The following is a 22,701-nucleotide window of genomic DNA, read 5'->3' on the forward strand; positions in this document are numbered from 1 at the left end:
ATTACAATTAAAGATCCGTTAGTTAAACTGAGAAAATGCAGCTGGATCAATGGACAAATGCTCTGGTTTAATCTGTACATCAGTGTTACACATGGTGCTCGGCTCATATAGTACATTATTCGAGCTCCTTACACTTTAGCTTCCTCCTTAGTTGCGTATGTAACATTCACCACTGCTGTTTCTGTGTCAGTGTTCACTGTGGGACAAGACAAGAAAAGAGAGAGAGGAAAAAACATGAGATACAATAAACAAAGGAGTACACATGCACATATCAGGCCTTTGTTGTTTCTGTAGGTGAGTCGGACACGCGTCCAGGTTCCCGTGGCGACCCAGAAAGCTGCTTGTCTGTGTGAATCCATTACAGCCATCACCATGCTGGCTTCTCTCCAAACCCTGCTGCTTCCACTACATAACGAAGCTGCTTAACACAAAGGCCTCGCTGTCACTTTCACCAAAACGGATCTGAGTCCAACATAACAGCCTGAACAAAGCAAATAATGGCCGATTAAAGCAAATGAAGAGCACAATAGAGACACACCTTGGTGTACATAGGTGGTCGAGCATTTGTCTGTAAAGACGGAGCAGCACAGAGTGAATCACACTGAGATAACGCAAGGTCTGATGCAGAGACAGGCACTAATTAGAGAATCCCTTACATGCAGCGACAAACAACACCATCACCTTAATCAGGTGATCAGTCTGGGTGATGAGCTGATTATGAAAATTGCTTCAAGAGGGACAAAAATCTGAGTTTAAAGCTTAACTATTAAATCTGCAGCTAAAATATGTGATAGCCCCTGGTATATTGGGCATCTATTAATTTAAAATAGGCTCTGTCAAAGTTTCCCACACTTATTTTACTTCTTATTTAAAGTAAGGCTTGCCTTCGGCTGTTTTCTTTTCTTGAGCAGCCCTAAAACCCACTCATTCAATAATATTCTGCAGTTCTCATTAAAAATAAAGACAACTTGGTCAAAACAAAAACTATAATAAAGCAACAGTAAAGCACCTTCCTATATTGACCACATGGCTGAAATTAAATTCATCTTGTAGTAACAGAAGCTTAATCTTCTGTTACTAAATCCAGCTCTTAAGTGGACTAATTTAAACAGTTTAAATGAATTCCAAATAAGAAAAAAAATTAGTGGCACTGCTAAAAGTTTATTTAAATACAAGGAAGCTGAAACTATTCATACTTTATAGTTTTAGGTTGGTCATAGTCTAGCATTGGAACTTTTATTAAAGCATCATAGACTTAGTTTGCGCTGAACAATATGATCTATATATCTTAGCCAGTCTTGGAGAAAGGAAAGACAAGAGAACACAGAGTTTTCAAAGCAATTCTATATGCATCATATTTGCGTCCTGTAAACCAACTACAACTTACATTAAAGAGAGGAAACATATGATTTATAAATGAATCATTAGGCAGTACAACATTTGAATCAATTGCCATCATCTTGTTAATTGACAATACAGGAAATTATTTTCAAAAAATATTAAATTTTTTAATGAATTTATTAAAATGTACTATACTTTATATTATTGTACTATCCTTTATATAATTGCTCTATATAATTCCGACAGTTTACAAAATAAATCCTCTAAGGCAGACAATAGATAAATACATCTCTTGAATTGGAATCCAGTTTTTTACTTTACCACTGGATCTGAATAATATAATTAATACATTTCAAACCATAAAAGATAAAAAATACATGCAGAGCAGGTACAGGAGGTCTGTCTTGATTTTCATAATTAGGGAAAAGGGTTACAAGACAACAGCTCCTAATCTAAACCTGCAAGCATGTATTTATTTTCTACATTTGGTTTCCCTTTGGGATTAATAACGGATTTTAAAAATGCATTTGAATTGAATTACAATTAAAGCAATAATCTAACTGTTCAGATAACCTGAACTCGAGGATGGTAAAGAAATCTGAAGATGTCTTGAAACCACCTTTCTAATCGAGAAACGGTTTTTCCCTATCCCAGCAAAACAAATCACCATTGGTATTTTTTTAAATTAACTAAAAAATTCACAGTTTTCTGTGTTTTTTTTTCTTTTTTTTCTTTCCTGACCTTTGCAATAGAGGGCGAAAAAAAAAACAGTTTAAAACTTATGTGTTCAATTGTCAGCAATGTGCTGAAACAAAACTGGTTCTTCACCTGAATTTAGCAGACTTATTATTCCTGAACATATACTACATCTAAAACAGTAAATAGAAAAAAAGTAAAATAGTGGAATAAAAATAGTGGAAATAGTGGAATAAAAGTCCATCCACCTTCAAAAACTCTTAAGAATTATTGATTTGATCATATTAAAAGATAAGGTCTTAGGAAGTCTGTATGCGATAAACAATCAGGGATGATTGAAAGCTCTTGAGTAGTGCAGCACTTTAAAACATTTTTAAAATATTTTGTTATGTTGTGAGGTAACAATAATCTGTCTTTTGTAACATTAGAGTTTATTTTCTTTTTTTAGAAATGCACCTGCCCAAATTTTTAGCTTGACCAGAACCAACCAGCGCCAAAACAAATCCAACCAGCCAATATTCTGATTAGCAAAAACAACAGCTACCGGGTCATGCTGACAAATCCCCTCAGTGCTTAAATGATCCCCTCAAACAGACGTAATTGTAAGGCCAATTACCAAAGCACATGAAAATAAGGCCAGCAAAGAGCCAACATCATAAAAGGGGGGAACATTGTGAGTTGGTCAAATTTGACTCTGGATAGGTTAAATGCCCACCTGAGAGAGAGAGAGGAAACAAAGACAGAGCTTGGCACTATTCTCGCTCTCACAGCCAGCTCTGTCCCGCTACTACGCACATATGGGACTGTTCCAGAAAACTGTAACCAGAGTGCAGGAACTGAAGCAGGAAGAAGTGGCATTATGCAGGAAAAGTGGAACAATAAGAAGACGAGGTGGCTCAGACGGGTTATTCATAGTAACCGGTGATGTCTGAAGTGCCAAACAGAGGAGGAAATTCCCTTGGTGTCGTGTAGAGATTGGAGCAAACTGTTTTCAAAACTTTAAGCGTAAAATAATTTCTCTGCTGGGTTGCCTTTTAGCACCTGTCATCACAACAGTGGGCGGCAGCTCATCTTGGCTGTTTGAAAACAGAGAATCCTTCAGCAAATATGTGCCAAGATTTTTTTTTTTTTTCCAAGCTTGCATTTTTTTGTGTCTACCCCCCCCACCCCCATCTCATGTCTGCTCATGGATCTATGTACAGAGAGAAAAATTATCAACACACAACATCAGAGTTCAGAAGCTTCACCACAGGCGCCTCCTGTGCCACAACGCCGCATCCCAAAACTCAAAGACACAGGCGCATTATTCCGGGATTTCCGCCTCGTCTGCCCACTTCAATCCGTACACTGAGTCTAACAGGCCCAGGGGGGCAGACCTTTCTTATTTAGAGCCTCGCACTTTCCTGGCTCTGGGTCAAACTCTAACACACAGAGACAGACGAGATGATAAAGACTGATTTATATGCAGAAACAGCATGTTTAGATAATGGATGTGTGGTGATGATAATGAGGAAGCGGAGTCACACAGGGGGTCGTGACTCACTGGGAGGTCTGGGTGTTTGGAGTTTTGCTAAAAAGACACACATGTATCAAACAGTTGGAGAAGGATGAACTAAATATGACATGTGAGGATCTAGGAGGAGGGTTCTGTACCTTGTTCCACGTTCTCTACAGTACCATACTGAGCAAGAAGGCCATCCAAAACCTAAGGAGAGACACCAAAGTTCAGGTCAGAGACATAAATACAAACCTGAAACAGAACAGACTTATGTTGCAGCACAAGTTGATTTAGAGCTTTTCAAAGGAAACTAAGAGTAAAACTAGAGATGCAAGCTATACGCATACCCTCCTGCACCATATTAAGGGTGCCACAAATGCTTTAGGCTTTAAAGTGTATTAGGGATCTGTAAAACAACCTTTATAATAGTCACATTTTTAAAGAGCTTTTATTTTGAAAAGTATCTCTAAACCTTATTCTCCAGTTAAACTTTACAATAAACATTATTTTAAATGTTAAAAAGATTTACCAATGTTAAATTAATTTATAAACTACATCTAAACCATTTATAAAAGTTAAATAGATTATCTATTAAGGTATTAAGCCTACTGATTTTAGGATAAGTTCAACATGACAGATAAAGTTAAATTAAAAATAAAGGCTAGATTCACGTCATTGGTCCACTGATGTTAGCGTTAAGGCTAAACTAACATGGCAGCGTAAAATGATCTATTTATCTTCTATAAATGGTTTAAATGCAGTTTCCTAATGATGGCCAAACATTAATAACCTATTTGTTAATTATTAATAAATTATCTCTTTAACATTGATACATTATGTCTATGATTGCTTTGGCAAATTGTCACCCCAATTTCTCATAATTAATATGCAGTCACTTATTCAGTACCAACAGCATGTTAATTTACTCTGATTACTCTCATTTAAGCTTATCAAACTGCTAAGTACAGCCAAGGGTGAAGGCCAACTTTGCCCAGTTTTCAGGTTAACAAGTGAAAAAAAAAATGAAATAATTAAACATTAACTTAATTAGCAAATGAATCCAGTCCTGGTGCTGTTTTAGCCATTTCAAGCTACAAAAATGTTAATAATAAATTAGCATGGGATGATCCTATATTAATATCAGGTCACTGCTGCAACATTAGAGCATCCTTCATTTAAATCAATAGAAGGGGCTCATGTGGTGGTATATATGTTATTTCTAAGTTATGCTGCACTGGCAGCACAAATTAGCTAGAAATGATGGTGCAGCTTATCTGCACAGAAATGCAGGAGCATTATTTACTTTGGGTAAAGTTTGTTTAAATACCATAAAAATGCAAAGTAGATGAAAAACTGTGGAATGAAGAGAGCCAACAGATTTATTTTTACTCTAATACGTCAAACCATCCCAAGATTGATTTTCAGGTTGGAAAAAAGTGTTTTTGCTAGTATCTGGTTCATGTGTTTATTTCAAGGCTAGTCAAAAGTAGCTATTATGTAGTTTATTGTGGAGATTCATTTGGTTTTACTGTATTTTATTATTTTTTTTTTTTTTTGGGTAGGGGGTTGGGGGGTATAGTTTTCTCATCCAAAAATCTGGAGAAATTAAATTTAAGATTCCCAGTAACAGTTAAAATTCTATAGTTCTGTTTTGGTAGAAAAATCAGTGTTTAATAGTTTGTTATGCTATGAAAATGGGCAGAAATTAGGCCAAAATTATATCAGCAGGCCAGAGTTTTCAAAAGGCAGAAATCATAATTGGCACAGGAACATACTACCTGGGCCTTTGTATTTTACCTCAAAGCAAAAATTATATTTTCATCATTTAGAGGTGTACCCGTAAAAACAGGGGGCTGAAAGAATGGCTCTTATTATTTTTCTGGGGCTTAATAGAATGAAACATTTTGTTGACACTTGTGCTGATTATTCAGTTCACATCAGCTCCATACACTCTCAGTGTTCTGTAAGTGCAAAACATATGAAATGTCTACAATGTTCAGTTTATTCTGTATTTATGCATGAATCTATATATCAAAAAATAAGAATGTAATTGATAACTTTGATTAGGTGAGCAATATGTTGAACATATGTCTAAATGCTCCACTGATAACTAAGATTAGATCGGTTTATGTTTAATCTAAAACTCTTTTAGACGGGATCAAAGTCAAACAGAAGCAACTTCAAACCACTAAAGAACTAATTTAAGTCTGTATGGATGAACTATAATTCACACCGTAGTCTGCTGAAATAAGGTATATAAAGGTACTAAAGAGTTTGTTATTTCTCTTGTCATTGCTTTTTCTTTTCTTTTTACAAATACAAAATTGAGCAACCATTTTTCACCTGCTTGGGAACACATTGTCATCTCTGAGCAGATATGCTGCAGCCAGATGAGAACGCAGATCTGATCAGAAATCCTGACCTGCATTTAACAGTTTTATTTTTCTAAAAACAAACTTTTACTAGAAGTAAATAATCATAACTACATCAATTTTGTCAACTATTAGCACAAAACATAAAGTTCTTTCAGCCCAACTTTTCTGTTGTAATGTAACTGCTTAAAACTGACTTGAAAGGATGCTACAGAAGTTCGGGCCATTTAAGTTATTATTCCCAATAAAGTGAGTTTCTCTGTAAGTTGCAAACTGCATGTAGATTTGAATGCAGAGAAATAGGAGTCTTGCAGGCATAAAGCTGGAGAACAACAACATTCGGACCCCTACAAGGTTAAGGATGTCGACACAATGATGCAGGTTCATCCCAACAGTACTCTGACAGACTCACGTGCTCACAAACACTTAGGACCAGACTACAAAGGCCGGTGACTCATCGTTAGGAAATTGGTTTATGTGCCGCCTGTTGCTGTTCAACTGGGCATCACTGTCTCTCACACACATGCACACATAAACAGAGATAGAAAACAACTGACCTCCCACTGCAGATGAGGGGGAATGTTCCGGATCTGGATCTTCCGACTCCTGCAGAGATGAGAGACACAGGCGGAGTGGATTTAACGGACCTGAACCACAAACTCATACACACTTACAGTCATCTGTTTACAGTAAAGCCAGCTGCCAACTCCACTCTATTTATAGTTTAAGTATATACAAGCATGTCAATTTATCACATCAGCTGCTAAGGGGGAAAGCTAGAAATTTAGAATCAGAGCAAATTTTATACGTAATAGACATAGATATAGATTACAGTTAGCTAGAAAAAGACCCGATGTTCATTGTCAACTACCAAGACCTGATCCAGATGTGCTGAGGGAAGCAGATACCCAGCAGTTCCTTATTTTTAACATAATCTTAAATATACTGCAACAAAACCAGACATCAACTCTCTGAAGACACTGTCACGTATTATTAAGTTTGGAAATATCAGAGTTGTAAAGGGTTGGCCAGAGGAGGGACAAACTTTAAGAAGTTAAAACTAGGGGTTCGGGTTGATGCCCCTCGAGAATATTTCTAGTTGAGAATATGTTTTTCATTTTAAATATATCAACATGTTTTTTCATACTGTTGTCATTTTCATACATATAGACCCAAATATGTAATTTGATACCATCTGAGAGAGGGGGCCAGACAGTATGCGACAGGAGGACCATAATGGACTTTTAATACAAAACATCAAATGTATTTTATTATGATAAATATTATACAATAAGTCATACATTTAATCAAAGAAATTATACCATAATATTCAATATATAATATTTATTTATAAAAATAACAACTATTATGGTTAATAATTAAGCAAAAAAAATGCAAATCTATTGGAAAAAATTCACACTGTCTTCACATTTGTCACCTTGTAATAATGACAATAAAAATAATAATGTATTATGATTAGTATTTGAAGGAAAGTTTTATCTTTATTCAGTATTTCAAGGTTTTGAGCTGAAATTGCTTTCTCACAAATATCAACATGAATTAAGAAAAAAACAGTCTTAGTTGATGTAGATCCTTTGTTTAAAAAAATAACGCTGATTTTTAGCAAATTGACTTTAATGTTTAAAAAAGACACAGGAGACAGAACAATCGGATATTGCTTAGAATAAAATGAAGGGTTTTCTGCATCTTCAGTGACCTAACCAGAGCTGTTTCATCTTTGAATTATTCATGAAGAGTAGAGATACAAAAAGCAATCTAATAAATGCACAAAACACCACAAATGAAGTTTATTTGATTTAAATGGCAATGATGTTTAAACTTGAGTTTCTAACATGATAAGCTCCAACTATTTAATAGAAATAAATCAGATTATTTAGGAATGAGGACTGGATAGAGTCCTACTCTGCTCATTTTAGGATCCAGCGTTTCCACACTGTGTCTCTGTGCCTCCAGCGAGTGTTTCAGCTAAAAAGCAAAGCCACACAAACCACCCGTAACCACAAGCTGTTAACAACAGCATTAACGTGAGAGTGCGGTGCGGCTCTGCCCTGACCGCGGACCTGACTTACTCTGAAAGGACATTTTTATAAAGCATATCAGAGCCTTAACTGCAGGAGTAGGACATAGGACAGAGGTTAATGAATGAAAAGGAGAAAATTAAAAAGGAATCAATACAAAAAGCAGCAACAGACAGATGCAGATTCTAATCTCTGTATCTGTGTTTTCTACTCTTCGAAAGCAATGGCGCAAACATCTTTGGTTCTGGATTTGTCTTATTGCAGGGAGGGAAAATATTCCCGCTGGCAGCTGGTCAGAGAGCTATGTCTCTTACCATCTCTGCTGCTCCACAACAAAAATAGAAGGAATATTCTCCTTATACATCTATCCATCCATCCTAACCTTCAGTAACACAGAAGAAGTACTAAGACTTTATAAAATACTTCTAATACTATCTCGAAAATACTTGACGGAACATAGGTACAGTCAAAGATTGGAGTTCTTATGACGGACATAAATGTTCTCTTGTTTGGGGTCTTTCATGGTGGAATAAAAGGCTGAGGTAAAACAAGATTTTTAAAACAGCATATAGATGCAAAGCTTAGTTTTTTTGTGAATGTTCACGATTCCGCAAATACTGCAGTTTTAACAAAAAACACACTGTTCTCTTCAAAGTCCCATCCTAAAGATGCCTGGATTGAATTCTTTGCTGCATTCCTTCTATCCTTGCTACATGAAGGTTCATTTTACTGAAGAAGGTGCTTGATTTACACAAGTTGAAAACATCTCTGGAAGTTTATTTTTTTTAATAAATGCAGGTATAATAATCATCACTTCTAAAAATTGTGTGTAAAAAGATCACATCATGCACATATAATGCCAAATGTGTGGACGAAAGCCCAAATCAACATCTTTAAGGATAGAAACACACCAATTGCGTACGACTTTTTAACCTCTGATCTGATTTTTTTCCATGTCACACATACTGTGTATAGAGCGGAGGTCTTCAACAGGGGGTCCGTGACCCCTAGTGGGTCCACGGAGCTACTGCATGGCTGTCGCAAAAGTTTTGTTGATTTGACTTTTTTTTTATATTCCCCCTGTGCAATTTTTTTTTCCAATAAATAATATGTCTTTAAATACACATTACCATGAATTCAACACACTGTATTGAACAGATAAATTGAGGCAGAAGATGTCTTTCAGTTATCAATGCACATCCGAATCAGAAATATTCTAATAATCTAATAATACCAGGGCGAAATTACTTTCGTTACATGTCTCAATATGTCATACAGTGACTATAGGATCGGTTTGATATAACACAATTTCATACAATATATACAATTAAGGGGTCCCCGCTCCATCTCACCATCAGTTTAGGGGTCCTTGGCTTGGAAAACGTTGAAGACCCCTGGTATAGAGAAACTCCGACTGCGCAGGGTGAGCAGATCTGTGCAGATTTTTTTTCACTTATGTCTCTGTGCTATACACAAATTTAAAAAAAATTCCCACATTTGACTAGGACAGATTGTGAAAAGCTATTAAAAAAATGTATCCAATTGATAAACTGAGGTTTTTGTCCCTATTTGTTTTGTGAGGCTCAGAGAGGACCACTACTTTATCCATGGGTAAAGTATTCTATTTTTTTATGCTTCAATTATCATTTTCCCATGAGTCTGTCCAGCTTGCTATAGTCCTACGTATATGTGCCATGCAGCTCCCAAACTTACTGTTTCCCCATGCATTTAACAAATTTTATTTTGTATTTTCCCTCAAAGCGGATGTGTTATACTTTTTAAAGGTATCTCTCTTTCTGTCAGAGTCATGAATTTCCAGCTGTACTGCTGCATACTAAAATAGTCCTGGGGTCTATCTCCGTGGAACCTACGCAAGCCCCCTTGTGTAAAATCGTGTCACGTGTGATCATCCCCATTGACTTTAAATGAGCGCTAAACGGCATGATCTCGTCTGACGCCATTTTCTGTCAGATCGGATGCAAAACTGGATTCAGTATGTTTAGATGAAAGGCCTTTAGATTATAGGAAACAAGGAACAACCCAGAGAACACTGGAAACTGCAGAAACCCCAGTGTCATAATCAGTGTTAACATTGATGTGAAAACCTTCATAGATCTACAGTTCTGACTTTGGCCACAAAATTATTATCACCTCCTCTCTGGGATTAGATGTGTATTTGAGCCTTTTTTCTAATATTTTTAAGTGTGTTTGCATAGGAGAAAATTCAGCATACATTCAGCTGTTTTTAAAAAATGACTGAGGTTGTCGGTTTATAATCTATGTTCTACTTTAACACTGAAGGAGTCAAATACATCATTAAAACCAGGTAGTATGTTCATTCCTTGGTAAACTTGGTAAGGCTTTGTATATTTTTCTCTTGGACTGTAGGTCCATCCAGATGTGCATTGGTTATCATTTCAAAAGCTCAATCCTACCACCACAGCAGTACCATCGGCCAAGTGTGTTCTTTACTCAGAGATAAACAGTAGCGGGGGGAAAAAAATTGAAAATCAAAAAAGGCCCAACAAACAAGCCAACGTTCTCCAGAGGATCGCACCACACTGTGACCTGCAAGCTTTCTGTCACTGATGGAGGTTTAAAGCAAAAGGCTTGATGAAAGAACTCTTTTGGCAGCCAATATCCAAACACGGGTGAAATACATCACCTATTCCAACGTAGTAGACAACCACATGGCAAGCAAAAAGCAGCCAATTTCTAAAAAGCATTTATGGCCAACTTTAAAGCTCTGAAAAGCCCCAAAGGCTGGCAGCCCTGAGCTGCCACATATGGAAACTAAAAGCTCCTTTCACTGAGTCTGTCTGTGTCAAAATCCTGTGATTCCAAGGTCCAGTCCTCCATTGTGTTTCTGCCAAATGATAACGCGAGCTGTAATCTTGATGCAGAGCAAGACAACAGAATGCCACACACTGCAGCATCCTTAGTAATTTTTCAGCTTGACTTTCATGTGTTTTAAAAACAAGTTTCTCTTTTTTAAGATCGTGTCGCTCAAGCGTCTTTAACTCTGTTCACTTCAAATAGTGACATTAAGTGTTAAAGATTCACTTGCATGCCACACTTTATCGCAGGCGAAAGCTCTCTGATGGGTCATGTAGTGGAAAATGTGACAGTGCCTCCTTAACCATCCTTTAATGTCTCATTTTCAGCATATTTGTGGCTGACCAGAGGTCCACCACTTTCTGTCTTTCCATCTGGCTCCAGCATAGGGAGCGGCTCGCGCTACATGCCACCCTGCCACATCTGCAGTTTGCTGCCTGCAGCCTCCAGGGCCGTCCGCACACATCAGCTGTCTCTCCTGTACTAATATAAGCTACTTTATAACCAGGGAGATTTCAGTTTGAATTCAAATTGAACTCACTGCCCTCTTTTAACTTCATCTTTTAAAATCTATTATTATTACCGGGTATTGTTATAAATGAACTATGGAAGAAGACACAGGTTTGAGTTGGTGTTATTTACAGCAATTTTTGAAGCTACCTGCAGTTGGTTTTAAAACAGTCTGCCAAGAAAAAAAGGAATCCTCTTGAAATATCTGAGGGTGGCCATGTTCAGTTGAAAAGCTAATATTTACTGCAGCCACGCCTGTACACAGTGAGGAATTAGGTCTAAGGAAATGGCTGGCAGATACTGAGCATGAATTTGACACTGTGGATAAGACTTTAAAGGGATAGTTGTTTTTTTTAATGAGGGTTATAGAAAATGGGTGTTACAAGTAGCTTCTCATAAGGGTTGAGCTGCTGTAAACATTACATGCTTACAGCAGCTCATTGAGATATAGTATTAGGGTATAATATCATAAGGTAGGAAAAACAGATCCTTTATAAGGAAGTATACATGTTTATCATGTTTAAACTAGGTATGTTTAAGTGTTGGACAAGATTTTTCATGAATGATAAAGATTAATTCTAGACAAGAACAAAAAATGTAGGGCTGCAACTAACGATTATTTTGTAAATCGGATAATCTGTCGATTATTTTTTGATTAATCAGCTGGACAACCAAAGGTTCCTTAAAGATTTTTTTACTAAATTAAACCAAGAGAAACTAACATGTTTCCCCTTAAACATATTGACAGACAAAAAAGTTAAATGCAAAATTCTTCCTTTTTTTTTTACAATTTTGATATAATTACTGCACTAAGTGGGTCGCTCTCTCAGCTAAAGGCATGTTTTACAGTCTCTATACACCATTTAACAATTAATCAATTACTAAAGTAGTTGACGATTATTTCACGAATCGATTAATCTAATGAATTGTTTCAGGCCTAAAAAGAAATCTTTAAATAATTTGGGCCTCAGATATATCTTTACTAGTGCTGACAAACTAGTGAAGTAAGGGTTTGCTAAGAGGCTTGATTACCAAAATACTTTTAAATAGGCCTTTTTAATTTTTTGTGTTACTGCAGCTCAGTTAGACCCCACAAACTGGCATCCTAACCATGAAAAATCTCAAAACTGTGAAAACACAGAAAAAGAAAAAAAAGAGTCCTCTTTGCGTGCATCTATCAGCCTATGAGTGAGTAGACGCAGTCTCATCTTTCCTTCTCCTTTTGTCACCTCTTCTATTCACGCTGTCTACCGTGTTCTTAGGTTTTCTCCTATTTCGCCAGCCTTATTATTCCCATGGATTTTCGTTTAGGTCTCCACTGAATGGAGTTTCTGAGCAAGTTTTTGTTTTATTTTGTTAGACACACCTGCAGCCTTTTTTTATTCTTTTCCTGCAACGTCACAAAGAAGGTGCAGCTTTCATTTAACCTCAAAAGGAAAGAAATGAAACGCAACCAACTGATCAAGTCGCAGCAGAGGGGAAAGATGTGAGACGTTACTTGATGCTTGCACTAAAATTATTCATGTCCACCAATCGTCAGTCACAAGAGTATCTTATTAATTCAAAAATGAAAGCTTTTGAAATGGTATTTGCTCTAGAGAAAGGAAAGGTAATTTGTTGATACACCAACGATCTGAGAAAGCTGTTCTTAAACGAGCACCAGAAAATTAAGCAAAACATATAATGTAAATGGAAATATAAAACACCTGAAAGATTTATCATATTAATATAATAGAGACAGGATGAGCTATGGGGATTATATTTAAAACTGCATTTTACCTTCAGAGGGCATATTAAGGCTAGAGAAGACAAATAAATTATACTTATAATAAATTCTACTGTTTATAAAAATAACTGTAAAAGTTAGACAAAAAACTTAAAATGAAATCATTTTTATTTTCCTGAGAGGCCTATTTTCCCTATAAAGGAAATTATGTTTTTGCAACCAAATTTGAGAGTAGGAAAGCATTCAGCATTTCAGCAATGAATCATAACAAACAAGAGATTGCTAAAAAAAAATTGCTACTCTGGTAAACCATTTACTTTCTTCCAAAATTGTAGGACTCGTTCACCCGCGCATTTAATTTACTGGACTCCAACATACCAAAGTCAGGTCTGATCCAGCCTCCTATCTGCAGGTTTTTGATCAAAGAGGTCAATAATAACAGCTTCTGATTGCTGACAAGTTCCATTTTTTTGTGATTTTTCTGGTCGGATTTTAAAGTTTACACAGTTTAAACACACAACAGTGTGATGATTAATCCTTTTCAGTCCCCTTTGCCTAAAAAAATCTAACAGAAGGTCATGTTTTCACAAACAGCTTGAGAAAAGTCGTCAATAATGGATTCCAAGTTTCTGGTGGAGAATCTAACTGCATTTAAAGACTCAGAAAGCTTTTAACCTTCCAAGTAAAATGCAATTTTGTGGATTTTCTCTTTGAAGCCCTTCTGCATCTATTTCAGCTATCTTAAGTCATACTTCCCTGTCCGCTTACTTTTATGACCGTTAAGCCCGTTTCATCAATTTCATCAGCTGTGCCTGCCCACAGGTCAGGTCGCTCTGCAGATAACCATTTGCTGCACAGATTCCTTTTTTTCCGTTCTGATTGCTCAACCCAACAAGGGTTGTCCTCTTCATACATAATAAAGAGGACAACCAGTCAAACATGTTTGGTTGTTTTTTTCCCCCCTCAGCCTTTTTAATTAAAAAGTCTTGATTGGGGGAGATTGCTGCAGTATTGATGACCCCAAAGAAACTGTATTATGACCCATTGCAAAGCCAGGTCGGACAGGAAACAGCAGCCTTCACACATGAAAATTAGTAGCAGTAAATTGCAAGATCTGTTCAGGGAAACTTTCAGCAGAACTTTTTTAACTGATTGGGCGATGCAACCCCTTGTATCCTCCTACCAAAGTTTTAGCCAATCATGATGACAAATGCAATAGCAGCAGACAGCATGAGAAACGACAGCAATTTTTGTATGTAATGTTTCTCCTCCTCCTCTTTAAAAATTAAATTATAGATTCTGATATAACAGATTAGAAAGTACCAGAGCCTTCGATTTTAGGTTTGTTTTAGTTCTGCTGTGGGCTCCGCAGCTCTAGCTTTTTTGCAAGCTATACATCAAACCATATTAAACAGTAATACTGCAACGTAATTGGCTGCTCCATTTGGGGTCTGTTAAAGATAGATGTAGGAAATGTTAACTGTGTTCTCTGTTAGATAAGAACACCCGCTCAGGTAGGATAAAGATCTGATGGAGGTTAGTGATTCTGTTTAAAGCAAAAGCAGACAATTAAACTAAAATGCTTAAGTCTTTCAGTTTTGAGATAAAAAAAAAAAAAAAAAAAAAAAAAAAAAAGCTCACTGAATAGAGCAGGGGTGTTTAGGTTCCAAGATCCTAGCATCTACAATTAAGTCCAGGAACATATTCTGAAGAACTTACATAAGCACACTCATTGTGTTTCAAATGGCCGCACGAATACAGTAAAACATGTAAAACAAAAGACTCCAACAACCCAGAAGAATGAAGAGTGGGTCTTTGATTTGCATCTGACTTAAGGCTGATTAATATTTCGAATAGGACTCATGAAGTTGGACCAGTGAGGTGCGCGAGAACACTGGGACCCTTTTTTCCCTTGGATCCCCGCTCTTTTTCGCCCTCTTGTCCCCCCGTTGTCGGACAACATATCTAGACCCACAGCAAGTTTGTGATTTTCCCCTTTTACGTTGAGGTGTGAAATAAACATAGCGCTGACCATGCTTCAATATTGAGTATAAATTAAAAATGTCTGCTTCATACCTGCGACAAGCTCACTATGACACACTGCTGTGGAAATATAACCAGCCCTTTAGAATGTGCTCCGGAGGACGGACTTCCTTGCTGCTTAACAGCATCAGCCCTCAAACTACAGATTATTCTGGTGAAAGCTGACAGAACTGACAAAGACTTGCATAGGTGTTAAAAAGTCTTCTGAAAAACTGAGCGTAAGTCTGGTTGCCTCCGATTTCAACCTGCTTTGTGGTTGCAAAGACCTTGATGACTGAGAATTTATGAAGGCAAACTTTTGAAATACTTTAGATGGATCAAATGTGACTGTCCTCTTGACTTGACTCCCCCATGGGAAACTCTAAATGATTCACAAGACAGAAAACATCCTGACAGCAGGTAGGAACATGAGTGCCAACCACTACTTCTGTGTTTTAAATCATTTTAGGGAGAACAAATAACGGTCTAATTGGACTCGACTCTCCAAGGAGGACTTTTCGAATTTTTCTCTAAACTGAAATATTTGTTGCTGCCTTTAACGGAAGGTTGGATGCATACCTTGGAATAAGTGGTGAGTTTATTTTTTAAATAGAAAGTTTCAGTATTTGGCACGTTGATAAAGTGATGCATGTCATTTTTACACATGGTTACCCCATTGGAAGACTAAGGCCCCGTCCACACGAAGCCGAACCCTGGCCTAAACGCACAAATTTTTCACCAAACCAGCCTCTCATCCACACGAAGCCGGCGTTTTGGGGGTCTGTAAACGATCATTTTTTTATTCAGCCTTCAGAGTGGGAAGATTCTGAAACGCCGTTTTCGCGTTTCCATCTTTACGCCCTAACCGCATATTTTTTTTTACACGCATGCGTCATAGCGTCGCCTCTACACACGCATGCGCGACCAGTATCACAACAACAATGGCGCCGTTGCTAATGCTACTCACCCTGCTGTCGGGCTTACAACAGAATCTTCTTCTTCTGGAATATCTCCAGGAAGAACAGAGCAATATCGACGACATAGTTCAGCACCTGAATTTCACTTAACCACGAAAATGGACCCGCAGGGCAACCATGTATAAATATTAGTGCACATGCCCAACATTTCGTCGCTTATTTTTGCTTTGGCACCACAGCGCCACTTACAGGCCTGGCATACATTTTGCAGCGTTTTCATGCATTCGTGTGGACGCTCACATTTATTTTACGTCTCCGTCTTTACGGCAAACGTTTTGGAAAATATCAGCGTTTCGTGTTCGTTTTGACTTCGTGTGGACGGGGCCTAATCTCTTACACACTTTTGATAATATTTTGCCTTTAAAACCTCTCCGTAACATAAAAAATCAGCATTAGAGATTTCTGCTGTAGGGAGTAATTAAATTTAAACCTAACGAGCCCTTTAACAGCTCTGTTAGCCCCTGCCACCTTCCACTCAGCAGGGGAGCATCTGTACTGGCGACTGAAATGGCTTCCCAAATGGCCTTTCAGTCAAGCTTTTACAGAGTAAAACTCCACGAACATTACCGTACAACTAGAGAGCTCACACCTAACTCACCTGAATGATAAAGTCTGTTTTCCTCCATTTATCCACCATTTCATTCCCTACAGCCTCCATTTGGCTGTCAACAGTCAGATCTGCTTTTTTTTTTGCACAATCAACTTCAATAACAAAATTGTTTCAAATAAGTACTGGAGCAGATTTACTGCTCATCTAATGAAATAAGAGTTGATTTGAAACAAAACAAAACTTCTTGGGGTTGGCAGCCAAGTTTAGGACATTGCTTTTGTCCGCAATGCCTCATCGGTACAAAAATGTTCTACTAAACCAAATAGTAGTCGATCACTCCGCTATAAGTGATATTATGAACTGAAAAACACTATGGTCATAAATAACCCCGGGGTATGTGCTCATTCTCCTACTTTATGCTCGCATTACCAATGCCGTCTAGGCGCAGTGTAAGCAACACTAATTTCTCCGGCTCCTTTTCTACTTCGAGTGCATTGCTAAGTGCAGCATAATGTGATAATCTTAATGACCAGCTGCGTTTGCACCTACTACTAGATGTTTGTGAGCTAATGTCTCTCGTATGTTTTCAGTCTGCCTCATACTACTAAAGCAAGCCTCTCAGAATAACGTAGCAGTGAAATAACTCAGGTAGGTCTGGGAAACTGAGCCGGTGGTCCTTGTACACCAACGACAGATTTGTCTAATCTCAATTAACCCAATTTCTGGTTTGGCCTTTAAGCCGTTAAGCGCTTAAACGCTCTGAAATCTCAAAGAGGCAGCAACAAGTCAACAATATTTAGAAGGATACCCCTTCACTGCGGAGGACATCCTCCTCTCAGACTCTGGCCGCTCTCCCAACGTGTCCCCCCCTCTCTCCTCTGCAGGATTAAGGAAGAGGACAGTCCATTTCCGGGCAGCCCTCTTAAGTGCTTCTCTGAGGCCTATGCAGTTGTTGTGGAGCAGAGATAAAAGGATTTGTATGAGGGAAGTACTTAAATGTCATCCTACAGCTGCTAAGAAGTGTTGCTCCACAACATGACTCAAAAAACCTGATCCAACATGTAACCTATAAAAATGTGTTGGAACGTTTTTAGGGTTTTTTTTTTCCATTCTGAGCATGGCAACTATTTTTATACCGAAACACAAAAGACTTTGGTGGATATTAAATACAATCCATGCAAACCATTAAAAAAGTCATCTTTACATATCAAGTTTCAAATGAAATGTTAAATCCTAGCATAGGTTGTAAAATTAAACATCTGCACTGCTTTTGCTTCATTCTTGGTATTAAGCGTTTACTTTAATTTTACATTTCATTTCTAAATACTTTCTTCTAGAAGAACTTTCATAAATAATTGCATCACATTATTCAAATGGGGAAATGGGTTTCATATAAGATAGATCTAATATATACCTGCATTGTAATTGGGTTTAGATGATGCCCTAAGGGCAGCTCTCGATGGAAAGGCCCGCAGACATGAACACAAACAAAAATATTAATAAATACTCATGACCTTCTCTCAAGGACGTCGATATCTCTCCTCCAATTAATGCTGAACCATTAAATCTTTCCAGTAAAACATCTTCGAGCAAATGTAAAAAACAATATATACAAAAAATAAAAATACAAGGCTGAATTTGAAGTACGTTGCAGTCGCAGAAGAGCTGGAGCAAAGTAGAGGAAACATTCTAATGAATTTAGGGTTAGTTTTTTGTTTTGTTGAAACAAAGTGAAGACCTTAAATGCATAAATAAATAAATAAATAAATAAATAAATAAATAATTAAATAAATAAATAAATAAATAAAAAGTCATTCTAATTGACCTTTGGCTATTCTAACTTCTTAAATGTAAATATTCTTATAATAAAGAAACAAATTATATGGAGGAATAACATTAATTTATAAAAACATTACTCCAGTTACTTTTGATTCATTAAGATCCTTAAAAGAGGATACTGTAGAATTAAAGGGACAGTTATACATTACTGTGTCAACATTTTCTTCAGCTGAATCAAAACAAAACAAAACAAAATGTATGGATCAAAGTAAGACCAAACAAAAGTTAATGCTAAAATCATTAGACTGGCTCCCCGTCTCTCAGAGAATAGACTTTAATATAATTCTCTTATTCTATAAATCACTGAATGGCTTAGAACCAAAATATATCACAGATTAATTGTCAGAGTATCAGCCGTTCAGACCTCTCAGTGTTTCTGGTTTAAATTGACTCGGCATACCTGGAACCAAAGATGAAAGAGCAGCTTCTAGTATTTATGCTCCACCAATCTGGAACAAACTCCTGAAAATGTAAACCCTCCGCTGCTATAAATCAATATTGAAAATGTACTTGTTTAAAGCAGCATTTTAAACTATAAAATGAAAAAACATAATTTCTTTCAGTTTGTAATCCAACTTTCTTTCATTTTAATATTAATCATTTTATTACTCATCTTTTTATCATTTTAATTATTCATTTTTACTCACTCTTTAATTATTATTGTTTATCAATTATTTAATTACCCCCATGCCACTACAAAGAACTTTTCTCTGTGAATTCCCATTCTGTTTTTTTTCTATGTGCAGCACTTTGAATGATCCTGCTACTGAAATGTGCTTTATAAATAAACATGTCTTATCTAAAGATTCCTGGAAAACAGCTTTTTCAACAATTATGCATTCTCTAATGCACACATTTGCACATTTTACACTCCGTCCAAAGCTTTGGCAAAAAGCCTCAATCAGGACAACCCATTGAGCTAAAACAATATTATATCCAGTTAAACCACACCCACATGTAATAGTTATGACTATGAAACAAGCTGAATGAATTGTTTATTCCTATGCATGTGAAGACCTGAACCAGTCAGTTTTTTTTTTACTATAGCTTAAAGGTATAGTGGAGGATCTTTGCAAATATTCGAAGAAGACCTGCAGTCTCCACTGTTAAAAAACAAAAAAGCACATGCACAACCCTGTACCCGCTCCTGAGAGGGAACACTATTTAAAGCGACAGCATGCAAAAGTCAATTTCTCCTTGTGAGCGCTCTTTTTAACAGTTGCTGTTTGAATCGCTCATACAAGCTTACTTTCCAAAACAAGATTTGCAATTTTTCCTCTATGTCAGACTCACCACCAATAAGGACTGCCTTATGTAAACATATCACCAGAATGATTGACAATTGGGAGGACCACTTATTGTGATGACCTACCCAGAAAAAGAACATATTCCACTATACCTTCAAAACTCTATTAGGTGTTTGAGCTAATATCTCAGATCACGTTGATAACTATGTCTAACATCTGCCCCAGCCGGTTTTATCTTTGCTTTGAAGCTCCACCCAGAAAAGTGTTAAACAAAAAGGGTTGAACGGAGAGCAAGTCTAGCAAGTCTTTCTCAATCCTGTGGAAAATTTACACTTAACTCCTTAAGGCCTGATAAGGTAAAAATGAGATATCCTCTGTGTGCTCAGTTCTGAGTGGAAGCAAAGGCAAACTGAGAGAACAATGGTCTAAGAGAACCAGCACTAGGAAAGAGCTCCTTCCAAATCAAAACACAAGCCTGGTTTATTGGTTGGAAATATTTTGGTTGTAACATTTTTATTTAGCATTGCTTTCTCTCTTCGAATCTTTATATTCCCTGTCTACGCTTGTTTTGCCCTCTTTCACCCGCAGTAAAAAACTAGAGTTTAGCTTATTCAACAAGATTTTTTCCATGTCTCCAGGTTGAATATAATTTGCTTCTAAAACACAGAACAACCAACAGCTGTGCCAACAGCCAGTGTCCTCCAGGAAACACTGAATCCTATAGTGATCCTAGAAGTGTTCATAATCCTGTTTAATAGAGCAGAATAGAATGTTAACGTTAAATGAAATTGAGCAAGTGCAATCCTCAAGGTTTATCTAACTGAAAAAGAAAAAAAACTAATCCAGTAGCAGATGAAAAAACTAACTAAACTTAAGTCTGTGAAAAATTATTTGCATAAACGGGTACAACTTTAAACATTATGACATATAATAGACCCATTTCCAGCAGTGGGTCTTTTTAAGTGGACAGCTTCATCAGTTCATTCGTCCTTATTGGATGTGTTCTACATATTTACTGAATTGCATTCTTCAGCAAAATTCATTATTTGCAGAGAGGTTCTGAAGGACTGTAATGGAGATCAGCTGCCAGTACTTGGACAAAATGTGGGGACAAGTGTGACAGTAGCACAAGTGAACCTTTTCCATATATTATCAAAAAGAGAAGCAGCTGTGTCAATCTATGGTGATACAATGGACCACCACATGTTAGCAGTACTGGGGGCAATTCTTCAATTCAATTCAGTTTATTTTTATAGCGCCAATTCACAACACATCATCTCAAGGTACTTTACAGTTCACCAGATCATACAGTCAAATTGATTCAGGTGATTGCATCGACTCATTGACTCGGATGCAAGCCCTAATGCTAAGCGTTTGTAGCGACAGTGGAGAGGAAAAACTCCCTTTTAACAGGAAGGAACCTCCAGCAGAACCAGGCTCAGTGTGTGCGGCCATCTGCAGAGGCCAACTGGGGTTCAAGGAGACAGAAGCAGAGATACAAAAAGCAACTGTAAAAGATGGCCCCGTCCAGGAAACACACAGCCAGGCAGACTTCCCATTTAACTCCCCTGTACTTCCTTATTATCACTATTATTACTATTTATATTAATCAGTGATAAAATAAACTTTACACTAAAGTCCCACTACATTCAGTCATTCACCATTGACTCAAATACTGATGGTGGGAAGCTACATTGTAGCCAAGGCTGCCCTGGGCCCCACCGACAGTGGCTGCCGTACAGAGGCAACCATCAGTAGGCAATGCAACTGAAGTGTCTTGCCCAAGGACACAACAACCAACATATCCTCATTTGGGAATCACTTTGGATAACAGCCTCTGCATAGTGCTAAAACAAAATGAGAAGTGGTCAGGGAGGATTGCCAACAGGTTAACAACAACACTGAGAGAACTGCAGGGATTCCCAACAAGGATTGGTTGTTTTCGACATGTGATATGACTGCTGTTTTTTTCCATGTCTCCAGGCAATCGTAGGGTAGCTAGGGTGAAATGGAAGAAGCCTGACTTTCCAAAGAAAAATCCAGGCCTGACTGGTTTCAAATCGAACATTTCCATTGTTTGTGTTGTGCTCCGATTAAACTTTAGGGTTTGTACCTCTGATCTAATTGGTAAGTTTAAGAGAGAAACAAATCCCCATTAAAATCACACAATGCCTGCATTGTATTATAAATGTAGCAGCATTATGCTGTGGAGTAGCTTTTCTTTAGATGGTAGCATATTAACTTTCACCAAAAAGCTTCAGTTGTTGATTAAAGATGGATGAACGGACAGACAACTGACGGACAGATTTCTACAGGTTTCCATATCCTGTATGCCGAGGTTTTAAACAGTTAGAGCTCTAAAATAAAAGCATCAGAAGACCCAGATTTTTTCCAACTGCTTAAAGCTAACGCTGCTTTCTGGAGACTTAAAACTTTCCTTTTTGATAAAGCTTATAGTTAGAGTGGCTAAGGTTATCCTGAGCTATCTCTATAGTTATGCTGCTATAGGCTTAGACTTCTGGAGGACATAGGGACCCCATTTTGGTTCATTCTATCTCTATTCTTCCACTCTGCAGAATCTGTTAGCTTAACCTCTTAACGGTATGCTCTCTCTTCCTTTTCTCATAGTAGGCTGTGACACCACCCTGGAGAAAAATATCAGCTCTGCTGCTGCCATCAACACCTTTGTTTATAGATGTTGGAGATCGGCCTGTTTTTCCAGTGTAATCCTGTTTCTCTGACTGTGACTGGTGTTCTCTTCATCCTCTGACATGGGAGTTGGCTAAGAGCTCGTCTGCCTGGCTGTGTGTTTCCTGGACAGGGCCGCCTTTTACAGTTACTTTTTGTAGTATCTCTACTTCTGTCTCCTTGAACCCCAGTCGGCCTCTGCAGATGGCCGCTCATACTGAGCCTGGTTCTGCTGTAGGTTCCTTCCTAAAGGGGGGCTTTTCCTCTCCAATGTTGCTGCAAACATGCTTAGGGTGAGGGATTGCATCCGAGTCAATGAGTCGATGCAATCACCTGGTTTTCCTTAGATTGAAAACTTTGA

The 22,701-nt window shown here is 37.5% G+C and overlaps 1 protein-coding gene across 1 annotated transcript in view; it reads right to left on the reverse strand.

The window, feature by feature from the left end:
* Positions 1-22,701, reverse strand: part of igf2bp2 (insulin like growth factor 2 mRNA binding protein 2) — a 72,550-nt gene that overhangs the window by 22,224 nt on the left and 27,625 nt on the right. The window contains exons 3-5 of the mRNA XM_015378531.1: positions 6,465-6,513; positions 3,691-3,742; positions 133-196 (exon numbers count right to left, since the gene is read on the reverse strand). Of these exons, the coding sequence (XP_015234017.1) occupies positions 133-196; positions 3,691-3,742; positions 6,465-6,513 (165 nt within the window). The remainder of the gene's footprint in view (positions 1-132; positions 197-3,690; positions 3,743-6,464; positions 6,514-22,701) is intronic.

The sequence above is a fragment of the Cyprinodon variegatus genome, unplaced genomic scaffold (genome assembly GCF_000732505.1).
Source record: "Cyprinodon variegatus isolate N-32 unplaced genomic scaffold, C_variegatus-1.0 Scaffold174, whole genome shotgun sequence".
NCBI lineage: Eukaryota > Metazoa > Chordata > Actinopteri > Cyprinodontiformes > Cyprinodontidae > Cyprinodon > Cyprinodon variegatus.